This window comes from Euprymna scolopes, chromosome 46 (assembly GCF_053919585.1).
Source record: "Euprymna scolopes isolate OS-2025 chromosome 46, ASM5391958v1, whole genome shotgun sequence".
In the NCBI taxonomy this organism is placed as follows: domain Eukaryota; kingdom Metazoa; phylum Mollusca; class Cephalopoda; order Sepiida; family Sepiolidae; genus Euprymna; species Euprymna scolopes.
The window spans coordinates 585024-601732 of record NC_136527.1 but is presented as its reverse complement, the minus strand read 5'-3'; the positions used below and the strand labels follow the sequence as shown (position 1 = coordinate 601732).

The following is a 16709-nucleotide window of genomic DNA, read 5'->3' as shown; positions in this document are numbered from 1 at the left end:
TACTATAGTTTTAAAGGTTAAAAACTTCCAAGACTATATATATATATATATATATATATAATTATTTTTTTACTATAATAATTAAATACCTACAGACACTAGTGTTTCATCCTTCCAGGAATATTCAGGGTCACGATTAATACCAGTCGAACGATTCAAACTCGGCAACACGAGACATCTCTGGCTCGATTAGCAAAGACCGTATCCATTCGGCTACCATTAACCGCGTGAAATAACATTGAATTTAAACATTTTAATTTTAAATGTTCTTTACATCAGTCAGACAGTGATCTAATCCTTATACGATGATATATATATAAGAACAAGTAGTTAATAAAACATGTTAAAAAACACTTTGAAAAGAGTTAAAAACATATTTAATTTTAAAAAGGAAGCACAAAATAAGTGGATAGTTTCAAAGAAATAATTTCCTTCTCATTAAATAGGATTTAGCAAAACGCGGGATCAGATTTTGCTTGCAAAAGTATTTGATGAAACTACAAGTAAGCCATAGATCTTACTTGGTAACAAATAGTGAAGGAGAAAGAATATGGTGAAGAAAAAGGTGATTTCACGTGAATGGATAGTCTGGTGAAGGGTAAAATGTCCAATAACGGTAAAATCCAAAAATCCAAATATATATATATATATATATATATATATAAGTAGGTTGTAGTTTGCTTGAAGCATTGTTGAAGAAAATTATAAGGTAAAATTAAAAGCCAAGAACAATGCGAGATTTTTTTTTTTATATAGAGTAAAATTAAATGCAAACAAAAGAAATAAAGTTCTTTTTTTTTGTTGTTTGTTTTTTCTTTTTCACACAAATTTTAACTCTAAACAACAGTAATTTTTTTTTCTGTTGTATTCAATGGTGATATATTATATATATTATATATATTATATCACCATTGAATACAACAGAAAAAAAAAATTACTGTTGTTTAGAGTTAAAATTTGTGTGAAAAAGAAAAAACAAACAACAAAAAAAAAGAACTTTATTTCTTTTGTTTGCATTTAATTTTACTCTATATAAAAAAAAAATCTCGCATTTTACTCTATATAAAAAAAATCTCGCATTGTTCTTGGCTTTTAATTTTACCTTATATATATATATATATATATATATATATATATATATATATATATATATATATATATATATATGTATATATATATATATATATATATATATGTATAGATAGATAGATAGATGGACATATACATATATAAAAAAAATTAAAGAAAAGTGGGATTCCCTTTCCCCGGAGTATTGCTGCAGTCTAATTCAAGGAATTCCCCCAGGCTGTCAAATTGCAGAAGGGCTATGCTACAAAATATTAACTTGCGTTCCTGTTGTATTTGTGTTGCATTAATGTCCTAAAGTTACATTTAAATAACAATTTTCCATTGTGCAGGCTTTCTTTTGGCCTTTCAATTTAGAATCCCACCCCCACACTGTAGAGATCCCTAGATGTAAAAGATCTTTCTACTCCAGTAGTTTCTTCCCCAGAACTGCTAGACTTTGGAATTCCATTCCAGGTCACTGCTTCCCCAACTGTACTGACATGCATAAGTTCAAGTGCAACGTGAACCAACATCTCGCTGCCCTAATCCCTACATAGTACCCCAGTAGATGTTTCCCCTGATAGTAGCCCCCTACACCAAAGTGGCAATGTGCCTTGTTTGGGGTGAAAATGTAATAAAAAAAAAAAAAAAAAAAAAAAAAGAATATTTCGATTAAAAGTGAAATATGAACAGGTAAAATTATAGAAGAATAAAAGGCGAATGAAATGAGGTATAGTTTGTTTAAACTTTTGACTACATGAACAAAGCTTCTTTCTTAGAACTGCACGCCTGTGGAACTCTGTTCCGTCTGCCTGCTTCCCAACTGACTACAACTTGGATGTGTTCAAGTCCAACGTTAACAAATTCCTAATGAACCGCCCCCTTAAGTAAACACTTCATCAAATCTCCACACTAACATAATGTACTTGCAATAACCCGTATCCCTGAGTGGCTTCCGGGCCTTGATAAGTGGTGACCACTGTGTAAAAAAAACAAAAAAAAAACAGTTACATTACATTTAGCTTAAATTTGCAGTTTCTGAAAAAATTACAAGTGAGGACTTTCTTTTTGCTGCCTGTGTGTATATATATAAATATATGATTAGTCTTTTTTTTGGAAAAAGAAATCCAGCAGAGTGCTCAATTAAAAGGAAAATCCGAAAAATAAGCGCGTATTTATGGATATCTAAAACAGTCCTAATTATCGGGCTTGAAACCGACGGTACCAATGACTTATCTCATCTAACAACTTTCTGTACACAAAATACAAAATATATATATATATATATATATATATATATATATATAGATAGATAGATAGATGGATATATATATATATATATATATATATATATATATATATATATATATATATATATATATAATACTTGTTTATTGTTATATAAACATGGTCACATCCTGCTGCTACAAATAGCCACTTGTTTCAATCAAACAACAGATATCATCAGGCAGCAACTTGACTATTCAAAAGTTCAATGAAATAGTCAAGTCGCTGCCTGATGATATCTGTTGTTTGATTGAAACAAGTGGCTATTTGTAGCAGCAGGATGTGACCATGTTTATATAACAATAAAGAAGTATTATCAGCTCTTTTTATTGAGCACTATCTAACAACCTCGTTGAATTCATTGGTCCATTACTGTTGAATAAAAAACCCCGAGTATATATATATATATATATATATATATATATATATATATATATATATATATATATATATATATATATATATGGATATTGATATCTTCTATCATATAAAAGTTACTTTGTGTGTGAGTTCTTTCCTAAGCTAAATGTCACACTTACCTATATCTATAACGTAGCTCCTTTCTCCTCTTCTGATGAGAAGCATAAGGCTTCAAAATGCCAAGGTATAAAAGCGTTTATAGCCCCTCCTCCCAATGATGTTTCTTATTGAACTGACAAATAAGTTCATATATACCTATATTTTATGTTGTCATTAACATATATATATATATATATATATATATATATATATATATATATATATATTTAAAGGAGATTAGAACAATAGTCTAAAGAGCTGAGTGTATTTTAATGTAACAGTGAAATTACTAGTTTAATTAAAATACAGGAAATATAGAAAGTGCCCGTTGTAATTTAGATATATAATAAGCTCGATAGTTAAATGTCCTAGAGCTAATACAATATTAAGTAATGTGATTGATAATTTAAAAACCCTTCAAAATTTGCTGATGAGGAGACCTTGCTTATCAAAAATCTATATATAATTATTGTACATAACTTGATGTATACCACAATAAAAAGCATTGTTTTCCGAAACGATCGTACAGATAATTGATTTTGTTGTTGTTCCTTCTTATGAAACGGATTTTTAATTTAATTATAATTTGATTTTTAAATTTTAAATTATCAATCACATTACTTAATATTATATATATATATATATATATATATATATATATATATATATATATATATATATAGAGAGAGAGAGAGAGAGAGAGAGAGAGAAGTTGCACTAATATACCATCGATGTGCATTTCAAGACGAAAATTATGTCATTTTAGGTATTGCCTGTGTATAAGTCGACTGTAGATTCTAGACAAGTTAAATGGTTCAACTTATGGATCTTTGTTGCACAGATAATTTCCTTCGTTGTGTTTTTTTTTTTTTGTAAGAAATATTATAAATTGTTTCTTGGTATCTGTGAGCGATAATATGTGCATTTATGCAAGTGTGGTCTTTTCGATTTTCGTATTTAGAAACAACCCACTGCACATTTACATGTAATGAACGTAAATGTTGCTAATCAAACATTCTGATCAATGATATGCTGTATATTTCAATTTATGTCATGTATACGTATAATAATGTAAACGCATACATAGCACAAGCCGTAATGTGAACGCATACATTGTGCCATTAAATGGTTTCATTAAATACCGTAAGAAGAAGTTGCACTAATGTACCATATATACTTGTGTATAAGTCAATCTTGTGTTTTTAAAGTCGATGTGCATTACAGGACCAAACATTGTGCCATTTTAGGTATTACCTGTATATAAGTCGATTGTACATTTTAAACAAGTTAAATGGTCTGTCTCATGGCTCTTTCTTGCACAGATAATTTCTATTTTGGTTGGTTGGTTGGTTGTTTTTGTTTTATGGCATATCAACCCTTTTCGGGTTATTTAATGCCGAATCCAAAGATTTTGAAGAAAAAATTTTTTAATAGAATATATTTGTTGTTTTCAAGTCGGTTTCTATTTAACCCATAGTTGGGACCCTAACAGGTACTATCACTCCGGGTCAGAGTGGACCTGGGAGCAATGGTAATTAAATGGTGGCTCCACACTCCCCAAAGCCCACAAGCTGGGGCTTCACCACTGGATATAGTTTAAGGTCATATCCAGGACCCCCATTGAGGGACTTTTACCCTCTGCAGGGGGGCAGTCGGTGTATTCTAATGCCCCACCAACATGGGGGTCACCACTTATCAAGGCCCGAAGGCCACTCAGGGATAAGGGTTATTGTGTGTACAGTAATCAATGAGATAGTATTGTAGTAATCATTAGTATTAGGGGTTTTGATAGAGTGTCTTACTTAAGGGGGCGGTTTGTCAGGAGTTTGTTTATATTGGACTTGAAGACGACCAAGTTGTAGTCAGGTGGGAAACAGGCAAGCGGCAGAGAGTTCCACTGGTGTGCAGTTCTAAGAAAGAAGCTTTGCTCATGGAATCTACGTTTGGATTTAGGCACAGATAAAGAGTGGGGAAAATTATTGGCAGTAGTTTCAGCCAGACGGGTGTTTCTTGTGAAAAATTGGCGAGAGGGGATGAGGGATTGGAGCTCAGATGAGCACCTGCCATGGAAATAGCGATAAAACAAAGACAGGCTTGTAACGTCTCTTCTGTGGGAGAGAGGTTGCAGGGAAGAGAAAAGGGCATCCCCCACTAAACCACAAAGTCTATTTTGTACTCTGTCAAGGCAGGATAGGCTGTTTTTAGTAGCTCCTGCCCAGATGTGACAGCAGTTAAAGATGGGGAGGGAGTGTCAGCGCTTTACATGGAGTTATCTCCCCATGGCGTTTCTAACATCCAAAACAAAATTTTTAAAAATCCAAAATGACTGCCTTCAACGTGCTGTCATAAAAACGTGATTTTTCACTGTAAAAAAAAAAAACTACTCAATCAATAACCCTTATCCCTGAGTGGCTTCAAGGTCTTGATAAGTGGTGACCACTGTGTAAAAAAAAAGAAAAGAAAAAAATCAAGAGATCTTCAGTCCATAACAGATACATGCAATATAAACCGTTTTCGATATTTTGATTTTTTTATGTCTTGATTAAACTGTACAAGTACCTTATATTATCTCTATATAAATAAAATGAACTCATTTTTTCCCGTCTGATTTTGACCTTAATAGGACTAAAAATCAAGATATTTCATGCAAATATAATATGCACAAACGGCAGAACAATATCTGAGGTGTGTTATAGGCTTATTATTTCTCAAATTCCTCGATAATCTTAGATTTCTATACTTTTTCTGCTGAGAAGTCACGGCCAAAATCGGTTAAGATCAATGGAAGTGGTAAAATATTTTTTCTCCTATAAATTCCTCCTCCCCCTGCCACCACTTAACACCATTTGGGGATCGTTCACAAGGAACAGTTGAGAAGAGAACACCGGTTTGGCTTCGTAGTTCTTTCATGTGAAGTTATTTAAAATCACTAAACTAAGCTGCAGTGCTCTGTGGCATAGTGGTTAGCGTGCTGGACAATTCACATTATATTTTCACGTTCGCGCCGACCTACCGTAGTCGTTTTTTTTTTTTGTTTTTTTTTCCTAAACAACTGGAATGGACTTTTCTTGGTGGCCGAACTGTTAACGTTGCAGATGTTTTTTTTTTGTTTTTTTTCACACTTTATTTTCCTACTTTTACTCATGACTCCGGGTTTGATCCTTCCTACTTACCTACCATAACATTTTTTAAAACTCCCCCCCCCGTCCCGGAAACAAATACTCGGGCAATGCCGGGTACCCCCGCTAGTCCAAAATATAAAATAGATATGAAAACATAAATGCAAATAATAATATAATGTATAATATAATATATAATAATATGAAACTTTTACTGTTAAAATACATTAATATGCTCATAATATTGCTGAAATTATTATTGTCCATCCAATTCGTCTCTTCGTAACTGCGCAATGCCACTTTAAATTCACTGAAATTTATGGGGTTGTCTTTTGCGTTATAACAGTTGTAAATGGTTTAAAATCGGCTGGAAGTCCCTTGAGGGTCATTGATATCAACAAGCTATCGCTTATTATTTCACCTGAGAGTTTAACATTTTTTAAAACTCCCCCTCCCCCCCGTCCCGGAAACAAACACTCGGGCAACGCCGGGTACCCCCGCTAGTATATTATATTATAGATTTTTAATAATATTTGCTATTTTTTTTCTGTCATTTTATTTTTGGTATCCTCTCAGTATACATCAACCATCGTCCGTACCGCAGCATGATGGTTGAAAAGCTGCAGTGGGCATTTAATGTGCTGGGAGAGGGGAAAGACGACTTAGAAGTTGACTCTCTTCGCACCGATGATCTCATGAACCTGATTCGGGCCAAAGGTAAGATGTTATGACATATATAAATTCTATATACTCTTTGAAAAACTCTGCTTGCTCATGCGAGCATCTACTGTATTAATTACTAGCAAGCCATCCTAGTGTCACTAGAAACTAAATCTAACCCTGAGTCCAATTCTCATTATCTATATATCTATAAAAGTTAACGTGGCTGTGTGTCTGTGTACATTTCCCTACGCAATAACTCTGTCAATTTTTAGTCTATAGACTCGAAATTTGATATACAGGTTACTGAGATTTGGGAAAATTGATGTGATCGGTTTTTGGCCAGAAATTTGGCGATTAAGGGGTCAAAGTTCAACGATTTGATCTTTGAGAACTCTACCAAACTCCTCCAGCAATTTTGGGTCTACACACTTGAAATTTTAGATATAGGTTCCTTGGACATGGATCTAACTTAATAACTTGATTTGAGCCCAAAATAATAAATTTTAAAGGGTCATAATAGGCGTCAAAGTTAAAAAACAATTGACCTCTGCGGTCACTTCCAAATTACTCAGACAATTTCTGGTTTAAATATTTGAAATTTTACATAAAGGGTGTTCAAAGATAGGGCAAGCTTTTTCATCAGTTTGGGTCGAAAATTGTTAGTTACCAATATATAAATGTATGTATGTATGTCTGTTTGTATGTCTGCCTTAAACTTTCAAAAGAGGCGACAGATTTTGCCAAGATCAGTATCATTTTAAAGTTCGATCTTTCATATGACAAATATCGAAAAATTGGCTAAAAATATTAATATCTTCCCATTCAACTAGGCATTTTTCTACAGGGGAGGGGGGGGCTCACTTTTTTCAATGATATTTTTTTAAAGTTATCCTCTCCTTTAGATTGTCTAGCCTAAATTTTAAAAAATGTCACTTCCGGTTTGGCGGTGGTCGTAACAGCATAAACGTTAGGTTTTTACCCCGTTCTTTTCCTCCTTTGCGGTACGGGTTCGAGCCTGCCTTCCTACTACCACTTTTTTTTTTTTTTTGCTCAACATACACATCCAAACACCCGAGCAACGCCAGGCGCCCATGCTAGTATATATATATATAATGAAATAAGTATTACAGTTAAGTTTACCAAAATAATCCAAGATGGCAAAACTAAAGTATATTATAAATACTGAAGAGTTAATATTTATAAAATTATCTCAACCAGATGTAAAAGCTCGATAAAACCAAATAGGAAATAGAGCTTATAATATGAACAAGTAGTTAATAAAACATGTTAAAAAAACACTTTGAAAAAGAGTTAAAAACATATTTAATTTTAAAAAAGGAAACACAGAATAAGTGGATAGTCCTTAATCCACAGAGTTTCGAAGAAATACTTTCCTTCTCAATGAGTGATCTTTAATGACCTGTGTGAAAGCTCCTTGTGAGTCAATAATAATAATAATAATAATAATAATAATAATAATAATAATAATAATAATAATGATAATAATATTAATAATAATAATGATAATAATATTAATATTAATAATAATAATAAAAATGATAATAATAATAATGATAATAATAATGATAATAATAATAATAATAATAATGATAATAATAATGATAATAATAATAATGATAATAATGATAATAATAATAATAATGATAATAATAATGATAATAATAATAATGATAATAATGATAATAATAATAATAATAATGATAATAATAATAATAATGATAATAATAATAATAATGATGATAATAATAATAATAATAATAATAATAATAATAATGATAATAATAATAATAATAATATTAATATTAATAATAATAATAATATTAATATTAATAATAATAATAATAATAAAAATGATAATAATAATAATGATAATAATAATGATAATAATAATAATAATAATAATGATAATAATAATAATGATAATAATGATAATAATAATAATAATGATAATAATAATGATAATAATAATAATGATAATAATGATAATAATAATGATAATAATGATAATAATAATAATAATGATAATAATAATAATAATGATGATAATAATAATAATAATGATAATAATAATAATAATAATAATAATAATAATAATAATAATGATAATAATAATAATAATAATAATAATAATAATAATAATAATGATAATAATAATAATATGCAGGGTGTTCCAAAAGTCAAGGGTAAAGTTTGAATCTCAAGTTTTTTTTGAAATGTCCAAAGATGTTCAAGGTGAGCACCATTGGTTACACAACACATGTCAAGTCGATAGTCTAATTCTTGCCAAAAGCGTCCCAGCATTGCGTTGTCAATGGTTGCTTCTGTTATTCGGACCTTCAGCTCATCCATGTCTCTTGGAATGGGAGACACATAGACCAATCCTTTCAGCCCCCCACTCTCCCAAAAAAATCGCAGAGTGTGAAATGCATATTGAACAAGTGTTTATAATAATAATAAATATAATAAAAAAATGCTCTGCTGAGGTTGCTCCAGTTCTGTCCAAACTTTACAATAAATGCCTTAACGAATCTTGTTTTCCCGACTGCTGGAAAACCGCCTCTGTGGTACCAGTCTTCAAGAATTCTGGTGAAAGAACTGACCCACTAAATTATCGCCCCATTAGCCTCCTCCCGCTTTTCGCCAAAATATTTGAGTCCTTAGTTAATCAAGCCCTAGTCCAGCACCTAACAGCTGCTAAACTCCTGACTGACAAACAATATGGATTCAGGCAAGCCCGTTCAACAGCAGATATCTTAACTGTAGTTTCTGAACGTATATACCGTTCATTGGATAAAACAGGGGAGGGTAGAGCGGTGGTCCTTGATATATCTAAGGCTTTTGACAGGGTATGGCACGATGGTCTTCTAAGGAAAATTAGACCATATGGAATCACTGGAAGAATTCATAATGTAATTAAATCCTTCTTAAGTAATAGAAAAATCAAAGTTGTCCTCGACGGACATACATCCAAACAATATGACATAAATGCGGGAGTACCTCAGGGGTCTATCCTTGGACCTCTATTATTCCTGATATTCATAAACGACCTCCCTAATAATATTGTTTCGGAGATGGGTATATTTGCCGATGACACCACTCTCTATAACAGATATGAGGGGAAAACAAATGAACACATATCCAAGGAAATGGCAGAAACACTAGAGGATGACCTCCAATCCGTAGTGGAATGGGGACAAAAATGGTTGGTCACATTCAATGCTGCTAAGACTAAGCTTGTTTCCTTCAATAATTACAAGAAACCTTCTCCACCACCAATAGCAATGGCCAAGAACACATTGCCTGAAAGTACTTCTTTTAGACTCCTCGGCCTAACGTTTACAGGGAATATGAACTGGAATAAATACATTGAGAGCATTGCCAAGGCTGCTGCAAGGAAGGTTAGCTCCCTCTACCGTGCTAGAAAACTACTTATGCCTGCCAGTATCCTATACCTCTATAAGGCAACCATTCGCCCATGTATGCAGCACTGTTGTCACATCTGGGCTGGTGCATCTGCTGCTTGTCTCTCGCTCCTGGACAGGGTTCAAAAAAGAGTCGCCAACCTGATAGGTCCTGAACTGTCATCTAGGCTACAACCTCTGTCCCATCGACGAGATGTTGCATCCCTCTGCCTGTTCTACAAATACTTTAATGGTGAATGCTCTGACGAACTGCAAACACTTGTACCTCCCCGACGTAACTACCCCCGACAAACCCGACAAGCTACTAAGTCTCATCCCTTTACAGTAGAGATCCCTAGGTGCAAGAAAGCCTTTTACTCCAATAGTTTCTTCCCCAGAACTGCGGGTCTTTGGAACTCCCTTCCGGGATTCTGCTTTCCCAACTGCAATGATATGCAGAAGTTCAAGTGTAATGTGAACAAACATCTTTCTACTCTTCTCCCTTCATAATTACCCCGCAGATTAATTCCCTAATAGTAGCACCCTGCTTCAAAGTGGCACTGTGCCTTGTTTGGGGTGAAAATTAAATAAAAAAAAAAATAAATAAAAAAATTTAGTTTTTGCAAATTCAAGCAAGCAAAACGCTTTTTTTCTGGTTGAGTGAACGCCATTACTGGATTTGAAAAGAAAAGAAATGAAAAAAAAAAAACAATAGCATTACAAAAAACTTACTGCATTTAGCTTTAAAATGACACCGTTTTCATCTTATTACCATTAATAGTTAAGCAGGTATGAGGACTTGAAATGTGACCAAGACTTTTGGAACCTATATATATTAGAATCTTACCATATACTAATATCAAAAGAAAAATTATTAAACAAACGACTAGATGTAATCAACGGAAACAAATATTTAATTTCACACACTAGAGCAGATTAGGAAAACAGAATACAAGGGAGGTAATCCTAGATATAAAAAATGATACCACGAGAGTGACCTCCCCTGCATTGGATAATATAATATGAATTCAAACAACAAGCAAAAAATAATATATGAATTCAAACAACAAGCAAAAAAAACAATATTAAAATAAACACGCATAAATATGAGAATAAAATTATATGATAATTGGTAAAAACAAATAGGAAAAAAAGGGAAAATTAAAACAAAAATAAATAATTAATAAATAAAAAATAAAAATACAAAAGTATGGGTTAAAACGGAAAACTATCTTTACATAACACCAAAAGATAGAGGAAGTGAGGAAGCATGGCTGTGGAAATCTTAATATATGGAATATATAAACCCATCAAAGCAAGAAGACTGGATATCATAATTGTTAATATTTGTTTCTGTTCAAACACCCGTGGATTACATCTAGTCTTTTGTAATCCATGGGGGTTTGCAAAGAAACAAATATTTAATTTCACGCATTAGAGCAGATTAAGGGGGGGGGGAAATGCAAGGGAAGTAATCTAGATAAAAAATGATACCACGAGAGTTACCTCCCCGGCATCAGGTAATATAATACGAATTCAAACACCAAGCAAAAAAACAATTTTAAAATAAACACGCATAAATATAGGAATAAAATTATATAAAATTATATGATAATTGGATAAAAACAAGTAGGAAAAAAAAGGGAAAATTAAAACAAAAATAAATAATCTATATATAAATTAAAAGCGAAAATGTATGTATGTGTGTTTGCTTTTTCTGTATGTCAACAAAAGGCTTTTTTCAGAGAAGCGGTCACTCGCTTCAGAACTTCTTAAAACTTTTTATATCACATATAAATCGTAATATCTCACAGTTAACAACGAAGCTCGCCTGTCTATTTAATTTGTTCGATTTCAGGAAGATAAATATTCAATATTTGTCGCTCGTTGCATGTGGGTTAGTCTTTTTCCTATAACCTCTTGGGGGGGGGCGTTCAACAGTAAATGAATACAATCCCGTAGTCAAACTTGACCTCATTAACTCATTAAAACGGGCACCTGCTAAATCCAAGTAATTAAATAAATTCAAACGTGTTTCCGTTAGCATGTCGCGGTGGGGCAATGGTTAACATCGCACATTTTTTTTTTCACACTTTAATTTACAACTTTGCCTCAAGGTTTCGGGTTCGATCCTCATACTTACTTTTTTTTTAAACCCCGCCCCCCCCCACACACACCTCCAAACACCCGGGCAACGCCGGATACCCCTCGCTAGTTAATAAATAAAAAATAAAAATACAAAAGTATGGGTTAAACCGGAAAACTATTTTACATAACACCAAAAGATGGAGGAAGTGAGGAAGCATGGCTTTGGAAATCCTTGTACCCGAATACGATGTCGAGCATGTTAAAAATATACCTTTTGTTATCAAAATCTAATGGATAAACATCTGTCTGTCTGCTTCCCACCTGACTACAACTTGGATGTGTTCAAGTCCAACGTTAACAAATTCCTAATGAACCGCCCTCTTAAGTAAACACTGCATTAAATCTCCACACTAACGTACTGCACTTGCAATAATCCTTATCCCTGAGTGGCTTCTGGGCCTTGATAAGTGGTGACCACCGTGTAAAAAAAATATATATAAATGTTTGAATAAAATACATATCAGATACGTTTGAAAGCCAAATCACAATGCAAATTACGAAAATAAACAAATATTTTACAATTTCTTAATTTGCGTTGTGATTTGGCTTTCAAACGTATCTGATATGTATTTTATTTTATTCAAATTAAATCAATGCTGCTATCAAGGAACTCACACCCTTGATATAAATGTTTTGTGTATTTATTTCCTATTTGTTGACGTGTAGGAATAAAAATGTCTTTTGAAAAAAAAAAAAAACGAAAACGTTTCTTTCAAAAGCACAAAATTTTCAATCGATCCTTCGGTCTACTTCAATGTGAATGTTAGAAACATGAGTATATAGTGGGCAGGAGAAGAACGGGAAGTGTAAGCCATGTTTAGCTCCAGAACAGTTTCTGATGGTTCGTTGTTCCACAGTAGACAGTTCCACAGAGTAAAAGATTCTTACTGTGTCGAGACGGAAAAAACATATACAAAATTGCTACAGAAAAGGTTTAATATTTATGGAGCAATTCTGGTTTCTGATTGGTTGGTAGCAGAACGTGAATTAATTCAGTTCATCAGGTCCTAGCAGCAGCGTTTATAAATAGAATCCCCCGACTGTGTGGTGATTATACCCCATTATTAAATGCGGCTTCAGCTGCAGGGAGACTGGGTGGAAGTACTCATCAAGGATCCGTTCTTGACACTCAGCCCGACAGATGAGGGGCCGGGAACTGGCCCAGCATCTGTCGGATTGAGATACACTTTTGAGATGCGAATTTCGATATTTCTCTCTGTGGAAACTATGTTGCTGCCCAGATACGTAAACTTAGCGACTTCTTTCAGTGTTGTTCCAACCAAAGCCCTGATCTCTCCTTTCACAAAAAAAAAATTTGAATTATGTTTAAATGATTTCGATTTTTCATTACAAAAAGGGGCCAACCTGTAGAAGCACATTATCGCTCACTCGACAACCACCAGCTCCCAATGCTGTTTCTGTTATTCTTTCTTTTGTCTTCTTTTTTGGCCATGATGTCATATTGGCATAATTATTCACTTCAATTCAACCACTTGTCCAGCACTTCTCACCTTAACTGAAACTTTAAATAAAATAAAATGACAGTTCAATCAAAAATTACGATTAAACCAGGCTTAAACTCAAATAATAAAAAATTTTCCTCCTCCCTTGAGGCTTGCATTTACGAATATCCGCAGGCTTAGAACTAACTTAGATGATGTTGAATCATTATTATTAATTAAATTAATTATTATTAGTAAATGATGGGATGTGTCTCCTAGCGGCTTCAGCTGCAGGGAGACAGGGTAGAAGTACTCATCAAGGATACGTTCTTGACACTCAGCCCGACAGATGAGGGGCCGGGAACTGGCTCAGCATCTGTCGGATTGAGATACACCGCCTGGGTAATACCTAGGAGGTCCACCCTCCCAGGCCTTGCCACCGGGCTTTCCGGTGGAGTAAGTTCATTGCTTACTGCCTGAGGCGCCTCCTTTAGAGGAGCCTGCTTAGTTCCCCACTTTTCCGGCCTTGTGCCAAATATTGCTGAGGTGGGCAGCAATTTAAATAACTACCCCATTATTAAATCAAAAATATTGTAGCAAGAAAAATTGGTATAGCCAATGAGGTTAAGATGTATCTGAATACGACCATCCCAATATTTTTTACTTAGATGATTTAGTGTATTTTTTTTTTACCTAAAAGTTATGCAAAACTTTTTGAATTGTCTCCCCCTGATAGTAGTTCTTCAAAAATGTAAGTACAAAAAAAAAAACACATCCAAAATAGCAGAAATGCATAAGTGCCTATAATTCTATTGTAAAGTTAACGTTCCTAATTAAAATTTATTATTAAAACAATGTTGGTACCTTAACCAAATTTGGGCATTTTAAAAAGAGCGCACACAACTAAAAAGGGGGAAAAATAGGTATAGAACAAATAAACGTTACCAAAGGCAAGCTAAGTTATTCTTTTACTTACATGGATAAGTATTTGTGTATTATTTTAAAGTGTAATAGCCAGCAGAACAAAAAAGGTTGAAAAAAAATTTATATATAACAAATAAATGTTGCCAAAGGCAAGCTAAGTTACTCTTCTACCTACCTGGATAATTTTTTAAAAATCTTTTATCTGTTTTTAATGCGAAAATGTTTTTTTCTCATGCAGGTGAACACATCACAAATGAAGAACTGAACGACATTCTCATGGACATCTGCTACATCGATGAAGAAAAAGATGACGTGCAATTGCCCGAAGTGTTAACAGCTTCATCGTTTGCCTACAATTTCCTCGGATTTCCAGAAGATCCTTAGCGGACAAATAACAAAAACAATTAAAAAAAGAAATAGAAGTTATTTCGTGGGTGAAGCAATAAAAGAAAATTTGAATTATGTTTTAATGATTTCGATTTTTCATTACAAAAAGGGGGCAATCTGTAGTGGTACACTATCGACAACTCAACAACCACCAGCTCCAATCATCATCATCATCATCATCATCATCATCATCATCAGGATGGGCTCCTTGCCCGGACCAATGTGACTCTTCCTCTCCAAAGTTTCCTGTCTTCCATCAGCTGCCTCAGATCTTCAGGTTCACAGTTGGCGTCGTGTGCTATTTGCTGGATGTACATGGACTTACGTCATCCTTTTCTTGCGTGTCCGTGTTGTGGAGTCCATAGCAATACATCACTCACCAATTCATGCTTGCTGCTCAGACAGTGACCAGCAAATCGTAGGCGTCTTTCTCTGATGGTATTAGATATGGCAGGTATGTTGCCATAAAGTTGCTGCTTCATGGGATGATTTTGCCAAGATATATTTAATATTGTTCTTAGCATACAGGTGTATGTGCCATCTAGTTTTCTTTCCAATCTTTTGGTGAGTGTCCAGGCTGTAGCACCATAAAAAGGGCAAACTCTACCACTGCACTGAAGAACTGCCTTTTCAGTTTGTCAGTTAACCCCGAAGTCCATACTGAATGCAGCCCATCTAGTGCAACCCATGCTTTTGAGATGCGAATTTCGATATTTTTCTCTGTGGAAACTATGTTGCTGCCCAGATATGTAAACTTAGCGACTTCTTTCAGTGTTGTTCCAACCAGAGCCCTGATCTCTCCTTTCACAAAAAAAAAATTTGAATTATGTTTAAATGATTTCGATTTTTCATTACAAAAAGGGGCCAACCTGTAGAGGCACATTATTGCTCACTCGACAACCACCAGCCCCCAATGCTGTTTCTGTTATTCTTTCTTTTGTCTTCTTTTTTGGCCATGATGTCATATAATTATTCACTTCAATTCAACCACTTGTCCAGCACTTCTCACGTTAACTGAAACTTTAAATAAAATAAAATGACAGTTCAATCAAAAATTACGATTAAACCAGGCTTAAACTCAAATAAAAAAAATTTTCCTCCTCCCTTGAGGCTTGCATTTACGAATATCCGCAGGCTTAGAACTAACTTAGATGATGTTGAATCATTTCTCCTAGCAAACAACCCAGATATCTTAGCGCTAAGTGAAACTAACCTACACTCCTTCATCTCCTCTAACCACTTTTATCTCCCTCTTTGCCATAAGGACTCAGACAGACATATGCAGGGATTTGGAGTCTATATTTAAAACACTCTTCCTTTGACTAGAGAAACAAAACTAGAATCAGACGACCAGGCCTTTATGTGCTTCAGACTTAACATGCAACATAATATTAGTTACTTTTATTTATGTGCTTCAGACTTAACATGCAACATAATATTAGTTACTTTTATTTATGTGCTTCAGACTTAACATGCAACATAATATTAGTTACTTTTATTTATGTGCTTCAGACTTAACATGCAACATAATATTAGCTACTTTTATTTATGTGCTTCAGACTTAACATGCAACATAATATTAGTTACTTTTATTTATGTGCTTCAGACTTAACATGCAACATAATATTAGTTACTTTTATTTATGTGCTTCAGACTTAACATGCAACATAATATTAGTTACTTTTATTTATGTGCTTCAGACTTAACATGCAACATAATATTAGTTACTT

At 33.5% G+C, this 16709-nt stretch overlaps 1 protein-coding gene across 1 annotated transcript in view; it reads left to right on the top strand.

Annotated features, from left to right (window-relative positions):
- Window positions 1-15056, top strand: part of LOC145270880 (cilia- and flagella-associated protein 251-like) — a 185684-nt gene extending 170628 nt beyond the window's left edge. The window contains exons 24-25 of the mRNA XM_080126434.1: window positions 6570-6710; window positions 14831-15056. Of these exons, the coding sequence (XP_079982560.1) occupies window positions 6570-6710; window positions 14831-14976 (287 nt within the window). The 3' untranslated portion in view covers window positions 14977-15056. The remainder of the gene's footprint in view (window positions 1-6569; window positions 6711-14830) is intronic.
- The last annotated feature ends 1653 nt before the right edge of the window (window positions 15057-16709 follow it).